Source organism: Zingiber officinale, chromosome 3A, assembly GCF_018446385.1.
Source record: "Zingiber officinale cultivar Zhangliang chromosome 3A, Zo_v1.1, whole genome shotgun sequence".
Classification (NCBI taxonomy): Eukaryota; Viridiplantae; Streptophyta; class Magnoliopsida; order Zingiberales; family Zingiberaceae; genus Zingiber; species Zingiber officinale.
In genome coordinates this window covers 37841953-37864219 of record NC_055990.1, presented here as the reverse complement: position 1 = coordinate 37864219, position 22267 = coordinate 37841953, and the positions used below count along the sequence as shown (strand labels likewise).

The 22267-nt window shown below is 38.7% G+C and overlaps 1 protein-coding gene and 1 non-coding gene across 2 annotated transcripts; one reads left to right on the top strand and one right to left on the bottom strand.

The window, feature by feature from the left end:
• Positions 1–3380: 3380 nt before the first annotated feature.
• On the bottom strand, positions 3381–3486 carry LOC122054418. The gene has a single exon (XR_006132733.1). It is a non-coding gene; the product is annotated as a small nucleolar RNA R71 (small nucleolar RNA).
• Positions 3487–16552: 13066 nt separating this feature from the next.
• Positions 16553–21883, top strand: LOC122051742 (eukaryotic translation initiation factor 2 subunit gamma-like). The gene is made up of 9 exons (XM_042613003.1): positions 16553–16708; positions 16885–17019; positions 18102–18163; positions 18852–18964; positions 19050–19152; positions 19238–19465; positions 19554–19772; positions 20175–20435; positions 21311–21883. Exons 2-9 carry the CDS (start codon positions 16914–16916, stop codon positions 21611–21613), a joined length of 1395 nt encoding a protein of 464 aa, XP_042468937.1. The 5' UTR covers positions 16553–16708; positions 16885–16913; the 3' UTR covers positions 21614–21883.
• Positions 21884–22267: the final 384 nt, after the last annotated feature.

Below are 22267 nucleotides of genomic sequence, written 5' to 3'. Positions count from 1 at the left end.
CAGTGTTGGTGCAATCATGTCTTGGGTGTTTTCAATGTGTTGACAACTATTTAAGTCTAGGTTAATACGTTTGGATCTAACGTGTGCTGCAAGTTTTGCAGGAAGAAGTTCAAGAAGGTCGAGTACTGGAGTCTTGGCAGGATAAAGTCCTTGCAGGTCAGAAGACCGGGTGTAAGGCAAAAGAAGTCCAAGGAGGTCGAGGACCGGAGTCTTGGCAAGAAAGTCCAGAGATATGCTCATCTGGCATGAGGTATTATTTGGAAAACCAGCAAGCAATCGATTGGTAAATCGATTGAGACGTAAAACTGAACAAAATATTGTTGAATCGATCAGCCGATCGATTGGAGTAAACCAATTGATCGGTCGATAGATTGACAGCCTCTGCGCGAGAGTACAGAATGAACTTGGATCGATCAGTCGATCGATTGGAGTAATCCAATCAATCGGGCGATCGATTCACATACTTTACGCAAGAGGACAGTGCGAACCTGGATCGATCAGCCGACTGATTGGGTACACCCAATCGATCTGTCGATCGATTCACAAGGTTTCTGCACGAAGGAGCAGTGCGATTTTGAATCGATCAGCCGATCGATTGGAGATAACCAATCGATCGGCCGATCGATTGAATTAACTGAATCGATCCAGTGTTGATTCAATCGATCGGGACGGCGCTCAACGGCTAGATTTGAATCGATTGGCTATGTCCTCAATCGATCAAAGGTGATGATTTCGTGAGAAACGGCTAGTTTTGAAGACAAATAAAAAGGGGAAGAAGTACTGTAGCAATACAACTCTTGTATACTCATTGTGCTAAGCAAAAAGAGAGCTCTCTAAGTGATTTCAAAGAAAAAGATTTGAGTCTCTTCCTCCTAAACCTAGATCTCATATTGTAAGAGGAAGAGGCAACCCTTGTAAAGGTTTCTCCACCTTCGTTTGTGATAACGGGAATGAGAAGTTCATATTGGAGCTTGATTGTGTGGGTGTGTGCCTTGGATTAGTCACCTCAAAGAGGTGGAAACCAAGTAAACCAAGGAGTTAGCATTACTCTCTTGTTTTCTTGCTTTTCATTTCTTTCTATTTGCTTCCGCTAATAAGTTGTAGGTGAAAAATCGAAGAAAGACTATTCACCCCCCTCTAGCCAAACGTAAAGGTCCTATCAGACAGCACTGGCCATGTGAGCCACATGACCATGCCAAAGAAACAAGGGGGAAAATGACCTAGGCCGTGTGGTGCAGATAGGTCGTGTAGCTTTACCAGAGGAGAAGAATGACATGGTCGTGTGGATCCACACGGTCGTGCCATCCTAGAAGCTTTCCCAGCACACGACCATGTAGATCTACACGGTCGTGCAGTTACTCCAGAGTGAAAGCAAACTCAGGCCATGTGTGCCACACGACCGTGTAAAATTTCCAGAAGCCAAGAATGACCTGGCCATATGAGCCACATGACCATGTAAGTCATCCAGAGTTGCAGCAGCACACGATCGTGTAGATCTACACGGCTGTGTCACCTTGGCCGAGGGCAATACTTGTGAGGTCATGTGAGAGCCACACTGTCGTGGCACGGGCTGTGTGGTGCTCGTGCCCCTACTCTATATAAGGGGGGTTTCTTCCCCTTTGAAAGGGAGGAGGCTCTCCCTTTTGGGGAGATTCAACTTGGGGTTGTTCTTCATCCTCTCCAGCTTTGTTCCAACTATCTTAAGCCATCTCCACCTCCGCATCGACTCCAGAAGCTAAGGATTGGTTTCAAAGATCACTTATCGTATCTAGATAAGCATTTCTATTCTCTCTTCTCATTAGGGATTGGAATGTTTGTAATCTCTTTATTTTCGGATCTCTATCTTTACATTATGGAGTAGACTCAATGTTCTAGGATTAAGGGAGTAATTGTGATGTGATTTGATGTATAAATCTTATGGGTATGCCAATTTCCTATTTAGATGATGTTGATGTGTTTTGTATCTATTTGATCTTATGTGGATGTTTGTGTTTGGATCTCATTACCATATTTGATTGAATGTTTGTGAGGCTTTTGGATCCTGTAGAGGGATACCCTAGATCGTATGACCGAGGGGTATTTGTGACAGGCTGTCTCGATAACGGGCGTCTAGGAGATCATCTTGAAAGGTGAAGCTAGTCTCTACAAGGGGTGGAATAGTTGAATGCATTTAGTTCCTGCACTTTTATGTGAATTGAGTGGTGTTGTATTTCTATGTTGTATGACTGAGGGGCGTTGGTGATAGGCTGCCCCGCTAATAGACTTCATATGGATCATAACCATTTAACCACTAGAAGTGTAGATCAAAGTCCCTTGCCAGTTTTCTTCTGCAGGAAAAAATCAACAACTTCCTACAAATGCATGTCGATTGAGGGTATGAATTGGAGAACCATGCTACATCAATGAATATCACAATGAAACTGAATTCCTAGAACACTCACCAAACCATATACTTCATTTACTTTCCTTGTTCCATTTTTAGTTGCTACTTAGTTCATTCCTTACCTTGTTGATTGTTTAGCTAATTCTACGTGAGACATCTCTTGTGCTTATAACCAGTTCTTGTGGAATCGATATCATTTTATTACTAACGACGAAACCGTGCACTTGCGGTTGCGTAACAAGTTTTTAGCATCGTTACCGAGTACTGTGTCTATAACATTAGAGATAATCATTTGAGTTAGACTAAACTTTTCTTTTCTTTTCAATACATAGTTGTAACTAGTCTTGGAAATTTGGTTTTCATAATCTTATCTTTTATTTCTGATTACTTTTTCTATAATTTATCTTGTTGCAATTTAAATTTTATATTTTATATTTTTAGAATTTCAATTTAGTTGTTCTTTACCTTTCAAGTAAAGAGAAAATTTTATGACTTGTGATTTTGTTCTTTGTATGCGAAGATCTAACCTTGCAAGAGATTTGTTACCTTTTGATCCTGAAATTGATAGAATTTTTCATAAAAGAAAAACCTCCCAAAGACATGTAGAAGAATAAGAAATTCAAATATGGCAAACAAACCACTGAAAGATTATGTAGCACCGTATGCAAGAGGACCTCGTTCTAACATCACAAGACCAGCTATTGAAGCCAATAATTTTGAAATCAAGCCTGTGATAATCACTATAATATAGCAGAATCAGTTTGGAGCCGGACCACATGAAGATCATAATCAACATCTTGAAGTTTTCTATGAAATCTGTGGTATAATGAAAATGAATGGTGTTCTAGCAGAAGTAGTGCAATTATTATTATTTGGGTTTTTTTTAGAGACAGAGCCAAACAGTGGCTAAATTCTTTGCCTGCAAATAGTATATCCACTTGGGAACAATTTGAGCAACAATTTCTGGACAAATTCTATCCTCTAAGCAAAATTGCTCATATGAGAAATTTAATAGCAAGCTTCAGACAGTCAGACTCTGAATCATTATTTGAAGCATGGAATAGATATAACAATATGCTCAGACAATGCCCACATCATGAATTGGAAAAATGGCTAGTTCTACATACGTTTTATAACGACATCAACTATCATACAAAGGTGTCTCTAGATTCTGCAGTTGGAGGGGCACTTATGAACAAAAGCTTAGATGAAGCCGAATGATGGAATAAATGAAAGAGAACAAGTTGTGCAACAAGCTAGTGATATGGGTTATGCTCAATCCACTCCAGATATTAATGATGATCCATTATGCATCAATGGAGGACCAATTACAAGGGCTAGAGCTAAAAAGATGAATGAAGCACTTAATGTGCTAATTGAAGATGTGAAGGCCAAAGCTACTATTGAAGAAGGTTTGACCAAGAGCAAGTCATCCGGCTTAGTCAACCTAATTCGAGCCTTAGATGAGCTAAATTAGTATTTAAGTCTCATATCTATGTAGTATGGATATGTTGGCTCAATTTGGACTCATTTTTACCTTTATTTGGGTTGTAATAATGCCATATGCTTAAAATGGCTAAGTAGTCTCTATGGACCTTTACTAAATGGGCTTTCTTTTGGCCTTTTAGGGTTTTTTGGTCATCTTATAGCTATAAATAAAGGGGGTGATGGTCACACATGTATCTTTGATATATTTTTCAATCTAAAACATGGTGAGGCTCTCGCTTGTTGGTTCTTCATTGAACTTGAACTTATCAAGGCATCTCCTTGTGGCGTTCGAAGACTTATCAACCTCAATCCCAAGGTTGTCGCGTTTTCCATCTACTATACCAAGGTTCGTGCTTTTCTAAGCATTGGGTCTAGGTTTCTTTTCATCCATCTTATCGACTTAGACCTTCCTTCTTTCTGTTTTCAATTCGTTGTGGGTTCTTAAGATATCTCTCTCGTTGGGTTCACATCATTTGATATCAGAGCCAAGTTTTTCTAAATCGATTTGGTTATCCTTTTCTCTTTGTGCTTGAAACTTTGTCAATTTGTTCAAAATTATCTGCTTATCATTATCATCTCAATCCTAGTGAGTTTTATTCGTCTTGGTGCTAGCAAATTATTTTCAGTAAAAAAAAAAAGAGTTGACATTTAAAAAAAAATCGGCAAAAAAAAAATTTGTAAAAAAAAAGCCGAAATTCAAAAAAAAAAATTATTTTTTTTGGCAAAAAAAAAGGGCCGAAATTCAAAAAAAAAATCGAAAAAAAAAAATAAAAAAAAAGTTGAGTGTAGGGAATTGTTATTTCTATACTAGTACTTTCCAATTCTGCATTTCTTTTAAAGTTTTGCCTATTATATTTACACTTTCCAATTCCACATTTTTCTTTAATAATTTGCCTAGTATATTTGCACCTTCCAATTCCGCAATTTCTTTAAAGTTTTGCCTAAATACTTGCACTTTCCTATTCCGCATTTCTTTTAAAGTTTTGCCTAGATTTAATTCTACACCTGCCTAAATTAAGTTCTGGCAAGATCCTTTTCAGTTCTTATTTCAAATATCTTTATCTCTTAGTCCCGCATTCGCATAAGTTTTGCCTAGATTCAATTCTAGCAAATTTCCTTTCTGAACTTAATTTAATTTTTCAATTCTGCAATTTGCATTCTTCTATCATTTCCTTTCTTTTATCCTATACCTTTGGGATTTTCAATCAGTCAACGATCGTTTACAAGGAATTGCCACAATTCTAAGTTCCTTAAAGAGCTAACATTAGCGAGTTGAGTGATTGAGTGACAACAGATTACAATAATGACGACAAGTGGAGAAGAAGCAAGACCTAGAGAAACACTTGAACAACGTGCCTTGAGATAACACTTGGAACTCATGGAAATCATATTCAATCAAATCCTCGACAGATTGGAGAGACAAGATGCTGTAATTACTGAATTGTAAAATAGCCAAGCTGGTAGAGTTCCCACACGAATTTCAAGGCAATATAACCGTGAAGACAACAACGATGATGATGATGGCATTTCTGAGGACATTAATGATAGAGTTTCTAGTGGCAGATCTGGTGGCATCAGAATTGGTGGTAGAAGGGGAAGGATGACTGATTATGTTGATAGAAACTTGGGAAATATCAAATTGAAGATTTCTTCTTTTCAAGGCAAAAGTGATCCAGACGCATATTTGGAGTGGGAAAAGAAAGTGGAATTAGTATTTGATTGTCACAACTACTCTGAAGAGAAGAAGGTAAAACTTGCTGCTGCCGAATTTATTGATTATGCTATTATTTGGTGGGATCAAGTTATTCTAAGCAGGAGAAGAAACAACGAGAGACCCGTTGGCACTTGGGAAGAGATGAAATCAATTATGAGGAAGAGGTTAATTCCATCACATTACTATCGAGATTTGTACCAACGGCTACAAAGTCTAACCCAAGGATCCAAGACCGTGGAGGAATACCACAAAGAGATGGAGATTGCCATGATTCGAGCCAATGTGGAGGAGGACCGAGAAGCAACCATGGCAAGATTTTTACAAGGTTTGAATTTAGAAATTGCAAATATAGTAGAGTTGCAACATTATGTGGAGCTTGAAGATATGGTGCATATGTCCATGAAAGTTGAAAGGCAACTCAAAAGGAAGGGATCAATCAAACATGGTCAAAGTTCTAATTCATCCACTTGGAAATCTAGTTGGAACAAAAGAGATGATAAAGTTGCATCAAAGAGTAAGACCGAGTTTTTGAAGAATAAATATGCTAATTCTCCATTGGTTAAAGGTAAAGAACCTATCCAATCTTCAAGAAATAGAGATATTAAATGCTTTAAGTGTTTGGGAAGAGGACATATCGCTTCACAATGTCCAAACAAAAGAAGTATGCTTTTGAAAGAAAATGGTGATATTGAAACTGAAAGTGAGTCTGAAGATGATAATGTCTTGCCACCATTGATGGAAAGTGATGTAGAAGAGTATGCCGTTGAATGTGAAGCCCTTGTCACTAGGCGTGCTCTAAATGTGCAAGTGAAGGAAGAAGATGAAGAACAACGAGACAACATATTTCATACCCGTTGCCACATCAAAGACAAGGTATGTAGTATGATTATAGATGGAGGAAGTTGCACTAATGTTGCTAGTACTATCTTGGTTGAGAAATTATGCTTACCTACCACTAAACATCCTAGACCTTATAAACTACAATGGTTGAATGATTGCGGGGAGGTTAAGGTCACTAAGCAAGTATTGGTTTCATTATCCATTGGTAGGTATCATGATGATGTTCTTTGTGATGTAGTACCAATGCATGCAAGTCATTTGCTTTTAGGTAGACCATGGCAATTTGATAGGAGGGTTATACACGATGAGTTCACAAATAAATATTCTTTTAAGATGCATGGTAAACTTGTAACTCTTGTACCATTAACTCCTAAGCAAGTATATGAAGATCAATTGAGGATAAAAAATGAGAGTGAAAAAAGAAAAGATTGTGAGAGAAAAAAAAATGGAAAAGAAAAGGAGTGTGAGAAAAGAAAAAGTGAGGATGAGAGGAATGAAAAAGAAACAAAAAATCTAGAGAGTAAAAAAGGGAGCTTTTATGCAAAAGAAAGAGAGGTTAAGAGAGCTTTTTATTCTCAACAGCCGATGATTATACTTTTGTATAAGGAGGCTTATTTCAACACTAACAATCTTAACCCTTCTTTGCCTAGTGTTGTTAAATCTCTTTTGCAGGAATTTGATGATGTCTTTCCTGAAGAAGTTCCTGATGGATTGCCACCACTTAGGGGAATAGAGCACCAAATTGACTTCATCCCAGGAGCAGCTATCCCTAATCGACCAGCCTATAAGAGCAATCCTATGGAGATGAAGGAGCTTCAAAAGCAAGTTGAAGAATTGATGAGAAAATGGTACGTCCGAGAAAGTTTGAGTCCTTGTTCAGTTCCTGTTTTGCTTGTGCCTAAGAAGGATGGAACTTGGAGAATGTGCGTTGATTGTAGGGCTATCAACAAGATTACGGTAAAGTATCATCATCCTATTCTTAGATTAGATGATATGCTAGATGAACTACATGGTTCTTGCATTTTCTCTAAAATTGATTTGAAGTCTGGCTATCATCAAATTCACATGCGTGAGGGAGATGAATGGAAAACTGCTTTTAAGACTAGTGCTAAGGGAATAGCGGTTGATGAAGAAAAGGTTAAGGCAATACGTGAATGGCCAACACCAAAAACGATAACTGAGGTACGTAGCTTTCATGGGTTGGCAAGTTTCTATAGAAGGTTTGTTAAAAATTTTAGTTCTATAGCTGCACCCTTGACTGAAGTTGTTAAAAAGAATGTTGGGTTTCGTTGGGATAGTGAACAAGTTTCAGCTTTCAATTTACTTAAGGAGAAGCTAAGTTCAGCACCATTACTTGCATTACCTAACTTTGCTAAAACTTTTGAAATTGAGTGTGATGCATCAGAAATAGGTATTGGAGCTGTGCTAATACAAGAAGGTCGACCCCTTGCTTATTTTAGTGAGAAACTCAGCGGAGCAGCTTTAAACTATCCAACTTATGACAAGGAGATGCATGCATTGGTGAGGGCTTTAGAGACTTGGCAGCATTACTTGTGGCCCAAAGAGTTTGTTATTCACACTGATCATGAATCGTTGAAGCATTTGAAGAGCCAAAGTAAGTTGAATAGACATCATGCAAAATGGGTAGAATTCATTGAATCATTCCCTTATGTGATCAAGTATAAACAAGGTATGGAAAACATTGTTGCTGATGCTTTGTCTCGAAGGTATACCTTGATCTCTACTTTAAACACTAAATTGTTAGGATTTGAATACATTAAAGATTTATATTCTAATGATTCTGACTTTGGAAATGTGTTTGAAGTTTGTGAACATACTGCATTTGGGAAGTTTTATAGACATGGGGGGTTTCTTTTTAGAGTGAATAGGTTGTGTGTGCCTAATTGTTCATTAAGGGAATTATTAATCCAAGAATCTCATGGTGGGGGACTAATGGGACATTTTGGAGTTAAAAAAAACTCTAGAAGTGTTGGTAGAGCATTTCTTTTGGCCACAAATGAAACGGGATGTAGTTAAATTTTGTGAGAAGTGTATTATATGTAGGCAAGCGAAATCTAGATCTTTATCTCATGGACTGTATACACCTTTACCAATTCCTAGTGAACCTTGGGTTGATATTTCCATGGATTTTGTTTTAGGACTACCAAGGTCTAAACGTGGTATGGATTCTATTTTTGTGGTTGTGGACAGATTTTCTAAAATGTCTCATTTTATTCCTTGTAGGAAAACAGATGTGTTAGTTAGAGCCCTAGAGCCAATCATTTGATGATTGTATGTACTCATTGTATCATATTCTTGTATATTAATAAAGGCATTTGTTTGGTTATTATACTTATTTGTATTTGTGCCAAATAGACTAAGTATAATAGCGTCCTTGAGTAGAGGGTTCATACCTATATCAATCGATTAGTTGAATCGATAGTGAGATGATATAGGGAACACTGCTCTAAATCATTCCTAGTCGAGTATTAACATTCAGGGACAATGTTAATGCAATAAGACTAGCATGTAGGTCAGTTCGATGACTTGATCTCACAAGTCATGGATATAGAGATATCAAGCTGACACATGGGTATACATTGGAGAATGTATACTGAATGACCCGCCATGAGAAAGTATCATGGATCGTTATATGGGTGTCATATACTTTCTCATGTGGCTATTAGTATGACTATTAGTCCTTAGACCTGAAGTCACCATGGATCCCTACATAAGGAGTTATGTACTTTGGTTTCGTCAAACGTCACCCGTAACAGGGTGGACTATAAAGGCGATTACTGGGTATGTAACAAATTATGCAAAGGGATGTGAGTGATGTAGATGGGATCTATCCCTCCCATATGACGGGAGCGACATCAATATTCTTGATAGAGTTAGACCACGAAGTGCATGGCCATGCCCAAATGAGTCAACATTAGATGTTGAGCTCATTTGATCGAGTGAGTCTACTTGGAGTTCAAGATTTAGATTGATTAGAGGATGACATGGTCTATGCCTCATATTGATCAATCTAGATGTCTAGAATAGAAGGACAATGTCACATATTGTGAGGAGTCACAATTAGTAGTCACAAGGTGATGTTGGATCTCAACATTCTTGTAACTTGGGTAGTAATGATGTGTTGCTAGATACCGCTCATTACTTATGCTCCTAAATGGGTTTAGGGCATTGCCAACATTATAAGAACCTATAGGGTCACACACTTAGGACAATTAGATGGAGATTAGGTTCATATGATAAACCAAGAGGATTAGATTCATTTGATGAATCAAATTGGATTAAGAGTAATCCTATTTGGGCTAACTTGAGTTCGACTCAAGTTGATTTATGTGTTCAATGAGTCTAATTTAGATTTTGACTCATTGAATCAATTTAATTTAATGAATTAGATTCATTATATTAAGTTGGCTCGAATCAAGTGGTTAGATTAGATCAACCATGGTAGAGATTGAGTCAAGTTTGACTTGACTAGAGAGGAAGAGGAAGAGTCAAGTTTGACTTGACTCTTTGCCACATCATGAGTGAGGTGGCAAGATGTGGACCAATGGTGTTGCTCCACATCATCTTGTTTTGCCACATCATGGAAGTTACAAAGCCATTTTCTTAATAACTTCACATTAATTGCATTTAATGGGGAGTTACACATGATAGTGGCTGGCCACAATTTTGAATGGGATGAATTGATTTTGAATTCATTCATTCAAGTGTGCATTCCTCAAGCTCTCCCTCTCCCTCTCCCTCTCCTCCTTACTTGGCCGAACCTTACCAAGGTGCTAGCACACCTTTGTGTGAGGTTTTCTCCACCTAAGTTGTCCGTGTGGATACTTCTAGAGGACCGTACACTTGACGGTCTAGAGATCCGGCATTTTGGACGAGCGGGAACGCGAAGGGCTTCGCTACAAGGGTAATGATCTTAACTTTAGTGTAGATCTAAAGTTTTTACAAACTCGTACAAGAAAAAGGTTTTTCGAAATTTTGTTTACGAATCTTTACACGAGATCCATGGCTTTGGGTGACTCGGGGTTTTCGCGATGCGAAAAAGCGATTTTCGCGGCCCGAAGAACCCAACAAGATGATGCTAACCATATTGCTGATCTATTTTTTAGGGAGATCGTGCGACTTCATGGAGTACCGAGGAGCATAGTTTCATATCGTGATGCAAAGTTTCTAAGCTACTTTTGGAAGACATTGTGGGGAAAGTTAGGAACAAAGCTTTTGTTTTCCACAACTTGTCATCCACAAACAGATGGACAAACTGAGGTAGTAAATCGAACTTTATCTACTTTGTTGAGAGCTATCATTCAAAAGAATTTAAAAGGTTGGGAAGATTGTTTACCACATGTTGAATTTGCTTATAATAGATCTATGCATTCTACTACTAATTTTTCTCCTTTTGAAGTGGTATATGGGTTCAAACCTTTAACTCCTTTAGATTTATCACCTTTGCCTATCTCTGAGCGTGCCAGTTTAGATGGTACCAGAAAAGCTGAGTTTGTGAGGCAACTGCATGAGAAAGTTCGATTGCAAATTGAAAAGAGGACTGAACAATATGTTGCGCAAGCCAACAAGGGACGAAAGAAAGTGATCTTTGAACCCGGAGATTGGGTTTGGGTTCATATGAGGAAGGAAAGATTTCCAGCTAAACATCGTACTAAGTTGCATCCACGAGGAGATGGTCCATTTCAAGTCATTGCTCGAATCAATGATAATGCATACAAGCTTGACTTACCAAGTGAGTATAATGTGAGTGCTACATTTAATGTTTCTGATCTTTCTCCTTTTGATGTAGGTGATCAAGATTCGAGGACGAATCCTTTTGAGGAGAGGGGGAATGATGGAATAAATGAAAGAGAACAAGTTGTGCAACAAGCTAGTGATATGGGTCATGTTCAATCCACTCCAGATATTAATGATGATCCATTATGCATCAATAGAGGACCAATTACAAGGGCTAGGGCTAAAAAGATGAAGGAAGCACTTAATGTGATAATTGAAGATGTGAAGGCCAAAGCTACTATTGAAGAATGTTTGACCAAGAGCAAGTCATCCGGCTTAGTCAACCTAATTTGAGCCTTAGATGAGCTAAATTAGTATTTAAGTCTCATATCTATGTAGTATGAATATGTTGGCTCAATTTGGACTCATTTTTACCTTTATTTGGGTTGTAATAATGCCATATGCTTAAAATGGCTAAGTAGTCTCTATGGGCCTTTACTAAATGGGCTTTCTTTTGGCCTTTTAGGGTTTTTTGGTCACCTTATAGCTATAAATAAAGGGGGTGACGGCCACACATGTATCTTTGATATATTTTTCAATCTAAAACACGGTGAGGCTCTCGCTTGTTGGTTCTTCATTGAACTTGAACTTATCAAGGCATCTCCTTGTGGCGTTCGAAGACTTATCAACCTCAATCCCAAGGTTGTGGCGTCTTCCATCTACTATACCAAGGTTCGTGCTTTTCTAAGCATTGGGTCGAGGTTTCTTTTCATCCATCTTATCGACTTAGACCTTCCTTCTTTCTGTTTTCAATTCGTTGTGGGTTCTTGAGATATCTCTCTCGTTGGGTTCACATCAGAAGCCGAGAGTCTTAGTGAAAGTGTAGCACAAAACCATCATCAATGGGCAACAAAAAGAAGTGGAGGCTATTCTTATCCAAACCCAGTTAAAGCATCAGGAAAATTTGATGTAGATGCAATTACTTTGATGTCTTCAAAACTAAATGCTCTTACTAAAAAGCTAGAAAATATGAGAACAAATTCTAGCACGGTCAACGCTATAGTATGTGTTTGTGAAACATGTGGAAGCACAGATCATGCTCAAGACTCATGCCCATTGGGAATCATTTCTGCACATATCAATCAACTTGAGCAGTGTGATGCAATCATGAGTTACAATCAGAAACAAAACAATCCATACTCCAACACATAAACTATGGTCAGAAAAATCATCCAAACTTCTCTTATCGTAATAATCAAGATCAAGGACCATCCACGGAGGCTAGATCGAGCTACCAGCCTGGACAACAAAACTTTCAACAACAATAACCTTCTCAAGACTATCAATTTTCTAAATTGGAGAAAATTCTTGAAGAAGTCATTTCTGCTCAAAACGAATTTAAGCAAGAAATCAAGTTGTTAAATTAGAGAATGGATAATTCAGAGAAACACCAGAAAATGTAAGATAGCCAAATTGCCCAGATAACTTCTTCATCTTCAAGAGCATCAAGACAATTCCTTGAAAAATCTGATGTAAATCCAATGGAACACCGCAACAAAATTGAGCTTAGTAGTGGACAGACCTTGGGGGATCCTCAAGTGACTGCTCCAAAAGGGATGAAAATTCAAGAAGAGTTCTCTCCTCCAACACTTGAACCAGTTGAGATTCAAGATGATGAAGAAAATACCAAGAAGGTTGAAAAGACTCTTTAACGCTATCCTCAAAGTCAAGTAATCCCTTTTCCTCAAAGATTAGTCATGTTGAAGAAGGATGAAGAATTTAGCAGATTTCTTGATAAGGTTAAAGATATTTGTGTTGAGGTCCCTCTAATGGATGTCATTCAACAAATGCCAAAGTTTGCCAAATTTCTGAAGGATATTATGTCCAACAAAAGAATAAAAGGAGAGATCAAGATTGTAGCTCTTATTGAAGAATGTAGCGCTTTATTTGAAAAGAACACTTCCCCGAAGCTCCAAGACCCAGGAAGCTTTTATATTCCTTGCACTATAGGATCATAATTTATATAAAAAGGTTTTTATGATTTGGGGGCAAGTGTTAGCCTCATTCCATACTCAATTTGTAATAAGCTAGTGTTGGTGCGGTTAACACTGACGATCTAACTCAGGTTTTGATTAATGACAAAGTAAGTTAAGTTAGTTTTATTGTGATCTAACGCTTTGACCAAGTGTGCAAAAGAAGCCCAGCTAGATTGACGGGCTGACCAGATAGCTGGCACGAAGTCCAGATAGATTGACGGAGAGACCGGCTATCTGCCACGAAACCCAGCTAAGTCGACGGGCGGACTGGATAGCTAGTACAAAGTCCAGACGGGTCAAAGAGCTGACCGGATGCCTGACACGAAGTCCAGATGGGTCAAAAGGCTGACCGGACGTCTGGCAGGTAAGTTAAGGTAAGTCACTGGAGGGGAGTAACCTTGTGTCTAAGTGTGCAGGAGCTTAGGAGCACAGGTAGTCGAGCGGAAGATGCAACTAGTGAGAAGGATGGCACGCGGTGCGTCCGATGGATGAGGCGCTGTGGAATAGTACACCGGCGGACGAAAAGGAAGTGTGCAGTGGTTCCAAGGGACGAGAATCCGAAGCGGAAGACTGCTCAAGGAACAAGAGACACAGCTAGCGAGAAGGTCGGCACGGGGTGCGACCGAGGGACGAAGACTGCGGATAAGTACCCTGGCAGACGAGAAGGAAGCATGCGACGATTCCGAGGGATGAGAAGCCGGAGCGGAAGCTTGCTCGAGAAGACCGGAAGTGGGGTTCGGGTGAGCCCTATTCCGGATGGCAGAGATCACCTAAGCGAGCGGAAGACTCGGTCTGAGGCGAACGAAGCCGGAGCAGATGACCCCGGCTGAAAAAAGTCAACGGGGTTGACTTTCCCAGCCGAGGCGCCCGGAACTGTCCGGGGCGCCCGGAACTGTCCGGGGCGCCCGGAACCCTTCCGGGCGCCTGAGTTAACTTTTTGACCAGATCGCGCCAATCACGATCTAAATGTTGGGGGATAAAATTTTATCCCCCCAGGGCGCCTGGAACCCCTTCGGGCCGCCCCAATCAAGGCTATAAATATAGTTTTGGTTCAAAAGCTTTTCATCAACTCAGAAATTGTAATTCCAACATTTGTACGCTCAATCTCTTGATTAACTTCTTTCTTTTTGTGCTTTCATTGCTGTAAGAGACTTCACCGCCTGAAGAAGATATCCTAGTGCGACATGTTCCTTGGATTAACAACCTCTCCGGTTGTAATCAAGTAAACATCTGGTGCCTCTTTCTTTTCTGTTTTAATTTATTATTTTTCTATTTTATGCAAGTGTTCTGTTGAAAGTTCGGAGGAAGGGTTGTGCTTTTGTTTTTACAGGTTATTCAACCCCCCTTCTAGCCGCTCGCAGTGGTCCAACAGGAACCTCCCCGGGTGCCCCCACCGGGTTGACGTGGCGTGCTTTCGCCAAAACTCTATTTGACAAATTTCATCCATCTCTGAGCGCTCGGACCGACCCGGGCGCCTGGACTAGTTTGGGCGCTTGGATTGGTGATGTGGGTCGGCCAATCGTAGCATGCCACGACAGAAAGAAGATGACCTTTTGTCGATTCGAGCGCCTGGACCCGCCTGGGCATTCGGACAATCCATGTACCCTCAGTAGTCACCCGGGAGGTCCCTCTTTGTTGCTGGCCCGGGTGCCTGGAGCAACTTCGGGCGCTCAGATGTTTGGACACCTAGATATGCTCCAGGTGCCTGGACTCCTCTTTTCCAGCCATCAACTTTCTGCAACATAAGGTTAGTATAAGCACATATAATATATAAAGCAGAATAATTTTGATAGTCTCCAAACTGTCCGGTCTTGGGTCTTGACTTTGTGTTTCGCTGAAACTCTAGGTAGGACCGACATCGACTATTTCCTCTTCGAGGAACACGTTCTCACCTACTTCTCTTAAGAGAGATTACTTTTTTTTTCCAAACCGGTCCTCCATACCGTTTGTACTTTTGCTCAACATCCGAGACCTTAGGACTTTTTGGTAGACGTCCGAACCCCGATCCATCCAATCTTCCGTCTGGTGTCTGTGACCCCCAGGACTTCCACCTAGTATTTTCAACCCTAGGATTTTGCCCGACGTCCTCGACTTGTCAAGACTTTGCCCAATCTCACGGACTAGGACTTCATTGTCTAGTCGTAACTAGGACTTTCCACCTGCCTAGTGTCTATTAGGACTTCTCTGCCTAGCCTCCACTAGGACTTTCACCTTGACTTTCCTGCACACTCAGTTAAACTTGATAGATCATAATACAGCTTAACTTTGAACCTTTGCCAATTATCAAAATGCAAGTTTGATTAGCTGGTGCATCCAGTACTCACAAACACACATTAGATAAACAAAGTAAAAGACATAAAAGGTAAGAGACACAAGGAATTACTTGGTTTGCAATTGAGGAGGTTGCTAATCCAAAACAGTATAAACTCACTAAAATTCCCCTTCGATGTAGGCGGAAAAGGCGCTTACAAAAATTTGAAGCATGAATAGAAAGACAAAATTTATATAACATGTTGGTCGAACTAGCCGTTTTGTTGACGTAGCATCTTCGTGCGCTTGGACCCGATCCATACGTCCCCAACAGTGCATCTTATATGCTTGTAACGACTCCACAACATTATGAGGATAAAGATTTATCCTTGCCTGGGCACCTGGATCGGTCCGAGCGCTCGGATTATTGCTGACGTGGACTTCGACATCATCGTCGCAATAATGGGCACCCTTGCTGTGCCAGGGGGTCCAAGCGCCTGGACATGGTCAAGGTGCCCGGATAAGTCAACAACACGTTGACTTATTCAACTTCCACTCCGGTTGCTTGAGTGATTCTCTGACTATCCATAGTTGAGCTCACTTAAACCTAACTCCGATCTTCTTTCCTCGAACAGACTTTCACTCCGGCTTTTCGTCTCTCTGAAGCGCCGCGGGTATCCTTCTCGTCTGTTGGTGTGCTCTTCCACATCATCTCGTCATTCTGATGTACTGAGTCCGTAAACTCGTTTCCTATATTATCCTTCTTGCTAGCTATGATTTTATATATTTTTAAGTTTCTGTACACATAAATACAATGATTAAATATAAAAAGACGTAACTTAATTCAATTTATCATATCAAAATTTATCCAGATACTTACATTAGAGTTATCAGTAAAGTTTAATAATTAACAAACATAAAGAATGACGTCTTGGTATATGATAGCACCTCATCCAATACTCTACAACTACCCTTTCCTTACTCCATCCACGCTCCTCTTCCCTTTTTGCTCAAGTAAACACCTCCGCGACGGTTTGACCATATTTGTGGGATTCGTTTGACTCCACCACGAGTCGCGAACTTGGCTTGATCCAACCACAAAACGATACGAATATATTAGATCTGGAAATCTGCCCTAATCCCCCATTCCTCCCGTCGCATCGCCCCCGCCTCAACGTTCTCCAACCCGTCGGTAGCCGCCGTAGCTTCCCCGCCTCGTCACCGGTCTCCGGAAATCCGTCGGCTCTTTCTTCTGACAAGGTTTTCCTCATCAACCGTTGGTTGCCTCTTTTTTATGCGATTTCGTAATCGACGTTGAGGAAAACATCGAAACAAGGGGAAAAGAACTAACTTTGCTTCTTGTTTGTTATGTGAGAGTAGTAGTGCTTGAGTAAACGCATGCTTTATGCCTGTAAATTTCGCTTTGTTGTTCTCAGAGAGTACTGGTTCATCGTTCGCTTCGAAAATGTCTCGAAAAGGATTGATGGAGCAGGACTTGAGTAAACTTGATGTTACAAAGCTTCATCCATTGTCGCCAGAAGTTATCTCGCGTCAAGCTACCATTAACATAGGTGAGGGCTTTGTCTGGTTTATACTTTATCTTAAGAATTCCAAATGCAGAGTGTGTTTCCTATTGTATTTCCACAAAATCTCATATTGATTTTAAATTAGACACATGTGGAGACGCTAGCTTGTCGCTCTTGCTATTTATGTTTTAAGTAATTTCAAAACAAAAAAAAATTAACGTCATTTATATTAACCCCTTGAATAGCTACTATAATTGTACTTAATATATAGTTCTTATCGTTGGAAAGTTTTTGTTGGAGAATATTCTCCTTGGGTGGATGAGGGATGCATTAAAATTTTTACCTTCTGTTTGATGCTGCACTGGGTAATTTAAAGTTCACATGGGTGAGTTTTGACTGACTTTAGGCCCAATGTACTTGGATAGATAACTAGAAAGCAGAATGGAAAGCAACATAGGAGTGTACAAAACTGATCCATGATTCATGTACAATTTTGTTACCCTTTCCCTCTCCCATCTTTCAACCCTTGTAACAACTTTAGATCTTTCCAACTGGGAAGCAAATAAGAAAGTTTGTACCTACTACAGAGTTTTTATGTCTAAAATTTTTCCTAATACATTATTTTGTTACCATTTCACATTCTAAAGATAATTGACAGTGTTGAAATTTATCATTGATGTTTTCTACTCTTTAACTTTAATATTGCCTGTCGTTAGGCATTGATGATCAGTGTAAAACGTGCCTAAACTTTACGATCATGAATCTTAACTGTATTTATCAATTATAGGATAAGATCCATAGCTGACACCCAATAGTTCAGACAATGACAGCTTACTATTGTTTTTTTCCCCTATAAATCTCAGGATTTAGTTGACCTGAAGAAAAAAAAAATCTTCTCTCTAGTTCACAGAAATTCTCACTCTCAAACTTAGAAGCTGCACCAGCAAATAGAAATCTTAGCTCTGTCAAACCAAATACATACACATAGTTTGATTCACAAGAAGTTTTTTTTAAAGTTCTTTATTTCTAAAGTACACAATAGGAACATAATTCATTCTTTTTCTTGTTATCCTGTTATTTCTTTTGTTTAAATGCTAATTTGCATTTTTCTATTGAACTTACGTTAGGTACCATTGGTCATGTGGCTCATGGAAAGTCGACTGTGGTGAAAGCGATATCTGGTGTACAGGTAGTTCTTTAGTTTGAATCAGTTAACATATTGGTAAGATACTTTTGCATAGTTTCTACAGTTGTCAAGAATCAAGATTGCTGTTCATGTCTGTTTCAATGTTTGTGTTTGATGCGACTTAGATAATTTCACAACAATGTTATGAACTTAATGGCTTTTTTATTCTTGTTTTCAGTAACAGGACATCTTTTTATCCAAATGGTTACTAGGAAGCTTTTCTGTTTATCTGTTGACATTTTAAGTTTCCCCCCTGCATTTATTGTGTCTAATCATCAATTTTCACATAAATGCTGCAACAATGTTTTTTTTTAATTTTCTTGCTGCCTTTATGTTGACTCAGAGGTCCAGGATGTCTTGATATAGAATCTGAATCTACAAATGCTAACAGCATATTGTTGTTATTCATGTTAGAAACGACAAGAGTGTGTCTATACCCAAGTTTAATTATGTTAAAAGTTGGGAATACTCAGAATCTTGTGACAGCACTGAGAAAATTTGCTATCAATAGAAAAAAGATACGAATACTCGTATTAGCTACCAGAATACATGAGACATATTGTCAATACAATCTCTTTTTGATTGACAATCTGCTATTAGAATATATTTTGAAATACTAATTGTACTAAATTGTTTTAATTAGAATAGACCAAACACAAAATATATCTAATGATTGGCTTGATGTTTCTAGACTGTTCGATTCAAGAATGAATTGGAGCGTAATATTACTATCAAGCTTGGATATGCCAATGCAAAGATTTATAAATGTGAAGATGAGAGATGCCCTCGACCAATGTGCTACAAGTATGTTTCAGACCGACCAAAGTGGCATTTTTTAAACATGTTATTTTCTTATGTCTTGAATTGTTGATGCCATATGCTTATGCAGGGCTTACGGAAGTGGAAAAGAAGACAGTCCTCTGTGCGACGTTGCTGGATTTGAGAACACAAGGATGAAACTTCTAAGACATGTTTCCTTTGTTGATTGTCCAGTCAGTTACTTTCCTCTCTGCGAACTAAAGCAAAAGTTTGAGAATTTTCTTTTTGATTCTGGAATCGTTTGCATTTTCTTGATAGGGCCACGATATTCTTATGGCTACCATGCTTAATGGTGCTGCAATCATGGATGGAGCTTTGCTTCTTATAGCTGGCAATGAAAGTTGCCCACAGCCCCAAACATCTGAGCATCTTGCTGCTGTTGAAATCATGCGACTTCAACATATAATTATTCTACAAAATAAGATTGATCTTATTCAGGAAAGTGCTGCCATCAATCAACATGAGGCAATCCAGAAGTTCATTCAGGTCAACCTTTAACAAAAAAGCTAAATTTTTTCCCATTTCCTATCTCAGATATAGTTGACAACAGAGTTAGAATATGAAAAAATGGCAGGGGACTATAGCTGATGGGGCTCCAGTTGTGCCAATATCTGCTCAATTAAAATATAATATCGACGTTGTCTGCGAGTATCTAGTTAAGAAAATTCCCATTCCTGAAAGGAATTTTACTTCCCCTCCTAATATGATTGTTATTCGTTCATTTGACGTGAATAAGCCTGGCTCAGAGGTTGATGAGATAAAAGGTGGTGTTGCCGGTGGAAGCATCCTAAGGGTATGTAACATATCTTTCATCATTTTAATGCAAGTTGAATGATATTTGTAAGTATTCTATACAAAAACAACAACAACGACAAAGTCTTATCCCACTAAGTGGGTTCTAGGGTATGGATCCTCTTACACCATTAGACTATCCCTTACTATATCATCATTTATATTTTAATAAATTTTATTTTAGTTTATCATTGTTAACTAAGTTTTTTTTATCTTTCTCTTTCTCTTTTAATTTATGTATTGGTTATAGTTTCAGATCGTATAACTAGAGCATCTAATTGTGTATATGTCCGTACTATCTTAAATGTGTCTCTATGAGTTTTTCCTCATTTCTTATTCTATTTGCAAGTACTTTATACATTCTCTATTTTTTTTATAACATCATTGGTAATGGTTTATACAGGGTGTTTTGAAAGTGAACCAATTTATTGAAGTCCGGCCTGGTATTGTTATCAAAGATGAGAGTGGGAATATAAAGTGCACCCCTATCTACTCAAGGATTGTTTCCCTGTATGCTGAACAAAATGAGCTACAATTTGCTGTACCTGGTGGACTCATTGGTGTGGGTACAACAATGGACCCTACATTGACTCGTGCTGATAGATTGGTTGGCCAGGTGCTTGGTGAAGTGGGTTCACTGCCTGATGTTTTTGTAGAGCTTGAGGTAGGTTACATTGGTACTTTGCTTTTGATACTTTAGTCCTTTTAATTGCCTGGTTATTGCTTCAATTGTTGAAGCAACTTATATTTGCTTTTGATACTTAGTAGTCTTCCATTGATTTTCTCTAGAGTCCTAGCAACTTATGCAAAGTATAATTAGTTTAAATTCTCTCAGTTCAATTTAGAACTTAGTTTGGCATTAAACAATTTATAAATTAGTAACCATTAGTTGTGAGTTCATTAAGATTGGGCTGTGTAGGCGTAGCAAAGAAGATGCACATCATTTGGGACCATTATCTACTATGAAATTTTGCCAATTTGTATGCTAACCCCAGATGGCAAATTCAAGATGACAAATTCAAGATGACATTCTTGTGTCGTTTCCAATTCTAGTTTAAGCTCAACTTTGATAATTTGAAAATGGCCATATTGGGTGATTCTAAATAATTATATTGACAATGATACAAGGATTGAGCAAATTAAAATGGAAAAAGTAGTTCACAGTGACCAACTATGAATGCCACTATTAATGAAATAAGCAATGCTAAATTTGCTACAGAAAGTTCTTCGTTTGAATGCAAATATTTTGAGAACCAGTTTCATTTTTATTTTGTGGTGGTCTTTAGCTCGAATATGACTTTTGAATTAGTTTTCTATTGATGAAAATATCACTGAATAAAATGGTGGGGAGTCTTTTGGGGAATAAGACTAGGGAGACATTGAGAAATGTTGAATAGGACATAATTGCCTTAATTTAATGGGTATTGGCCTTTGTTAGAATTAAAAGATAGAATAGCAGCGGGCAGATAGAATAGCAGCGGGCATAAATGGTTGTGTAGGTGACTTCTGGATGTCAAATGTTTTGACTTTATCTTGCAGGTGAACTTCTTTCTTCTCCGTAGGCTGTTGGGTGTCCGGACAAAAGGAACTGAGAGACAAGGGAAAGTCTCCAAGCTGGCCAAGAGTGAGATCCTGATGCTCAACATAGGTTCCATGTCGACTGGGGCTCGGGTTGTTGCAGTGAAGAATGATTTGGCTAAGCTGCAACTCACTGCTCCTGTGTGCACCAGCAAAGGCGAAAAGGTTGCGCTTAGTCGGCGAGTTGAGAAGCATTGGCGTCTGATTGGTTGGGGGCAGATTCAGGCTGGCTCGACCCTTGAAGTCCCTCCCTGCCCTATCTAATGCCTCTCAGTCTTTTGCTATTCTAATCGAAGGAAGTGAAGGAAAAAAAAACCGAAAAAAGAGAGTAAAAGACAGAATGAGATAGTACAAGTTGTGGGCTGGCAGGAAAATAATGTCACTATGCAAGTTTCATCGTTTTTCATGCTGGAATTTTTTCTTGATTTACGTCGCGAAACATATTTATCAGCCATCCAGCTCCATTTTGTGCTTTGAGTGTGCATTAGACACTGCAAATTGGCTCATTACAACATTGTTTTGCATTTCTAGAAATTCTCGTCCTTTGGCCTTTGCTTTTCTTGCCGAACCTTATTAATGCACTTGCTTCGTCCAGTATTCTTAGATTTTTTTTTTTTTGAGTCAGTTTACTTTAGCAATAGGGGATGTTAGATGGATGTGGGTCTAGTCGTTTCCTTGCCATAATATTATTATTTCAAATGCTTCATTGTATGCAATCCACTATAATAAATACTTCTTGTATTGTTTAAATCAGTTTATTAAATTGACTTATCTAAATTTTTAGAGTAATTGTTGACATTCTTTATTAAAATAAAGATAGTGGTGTAATTGGGTTAATTAAACACCTTTTCACATTTCCTATATATTAGGGTATTTATTTTGATAAAATCCTAGAAAAACGATAATTTATTTTTCATT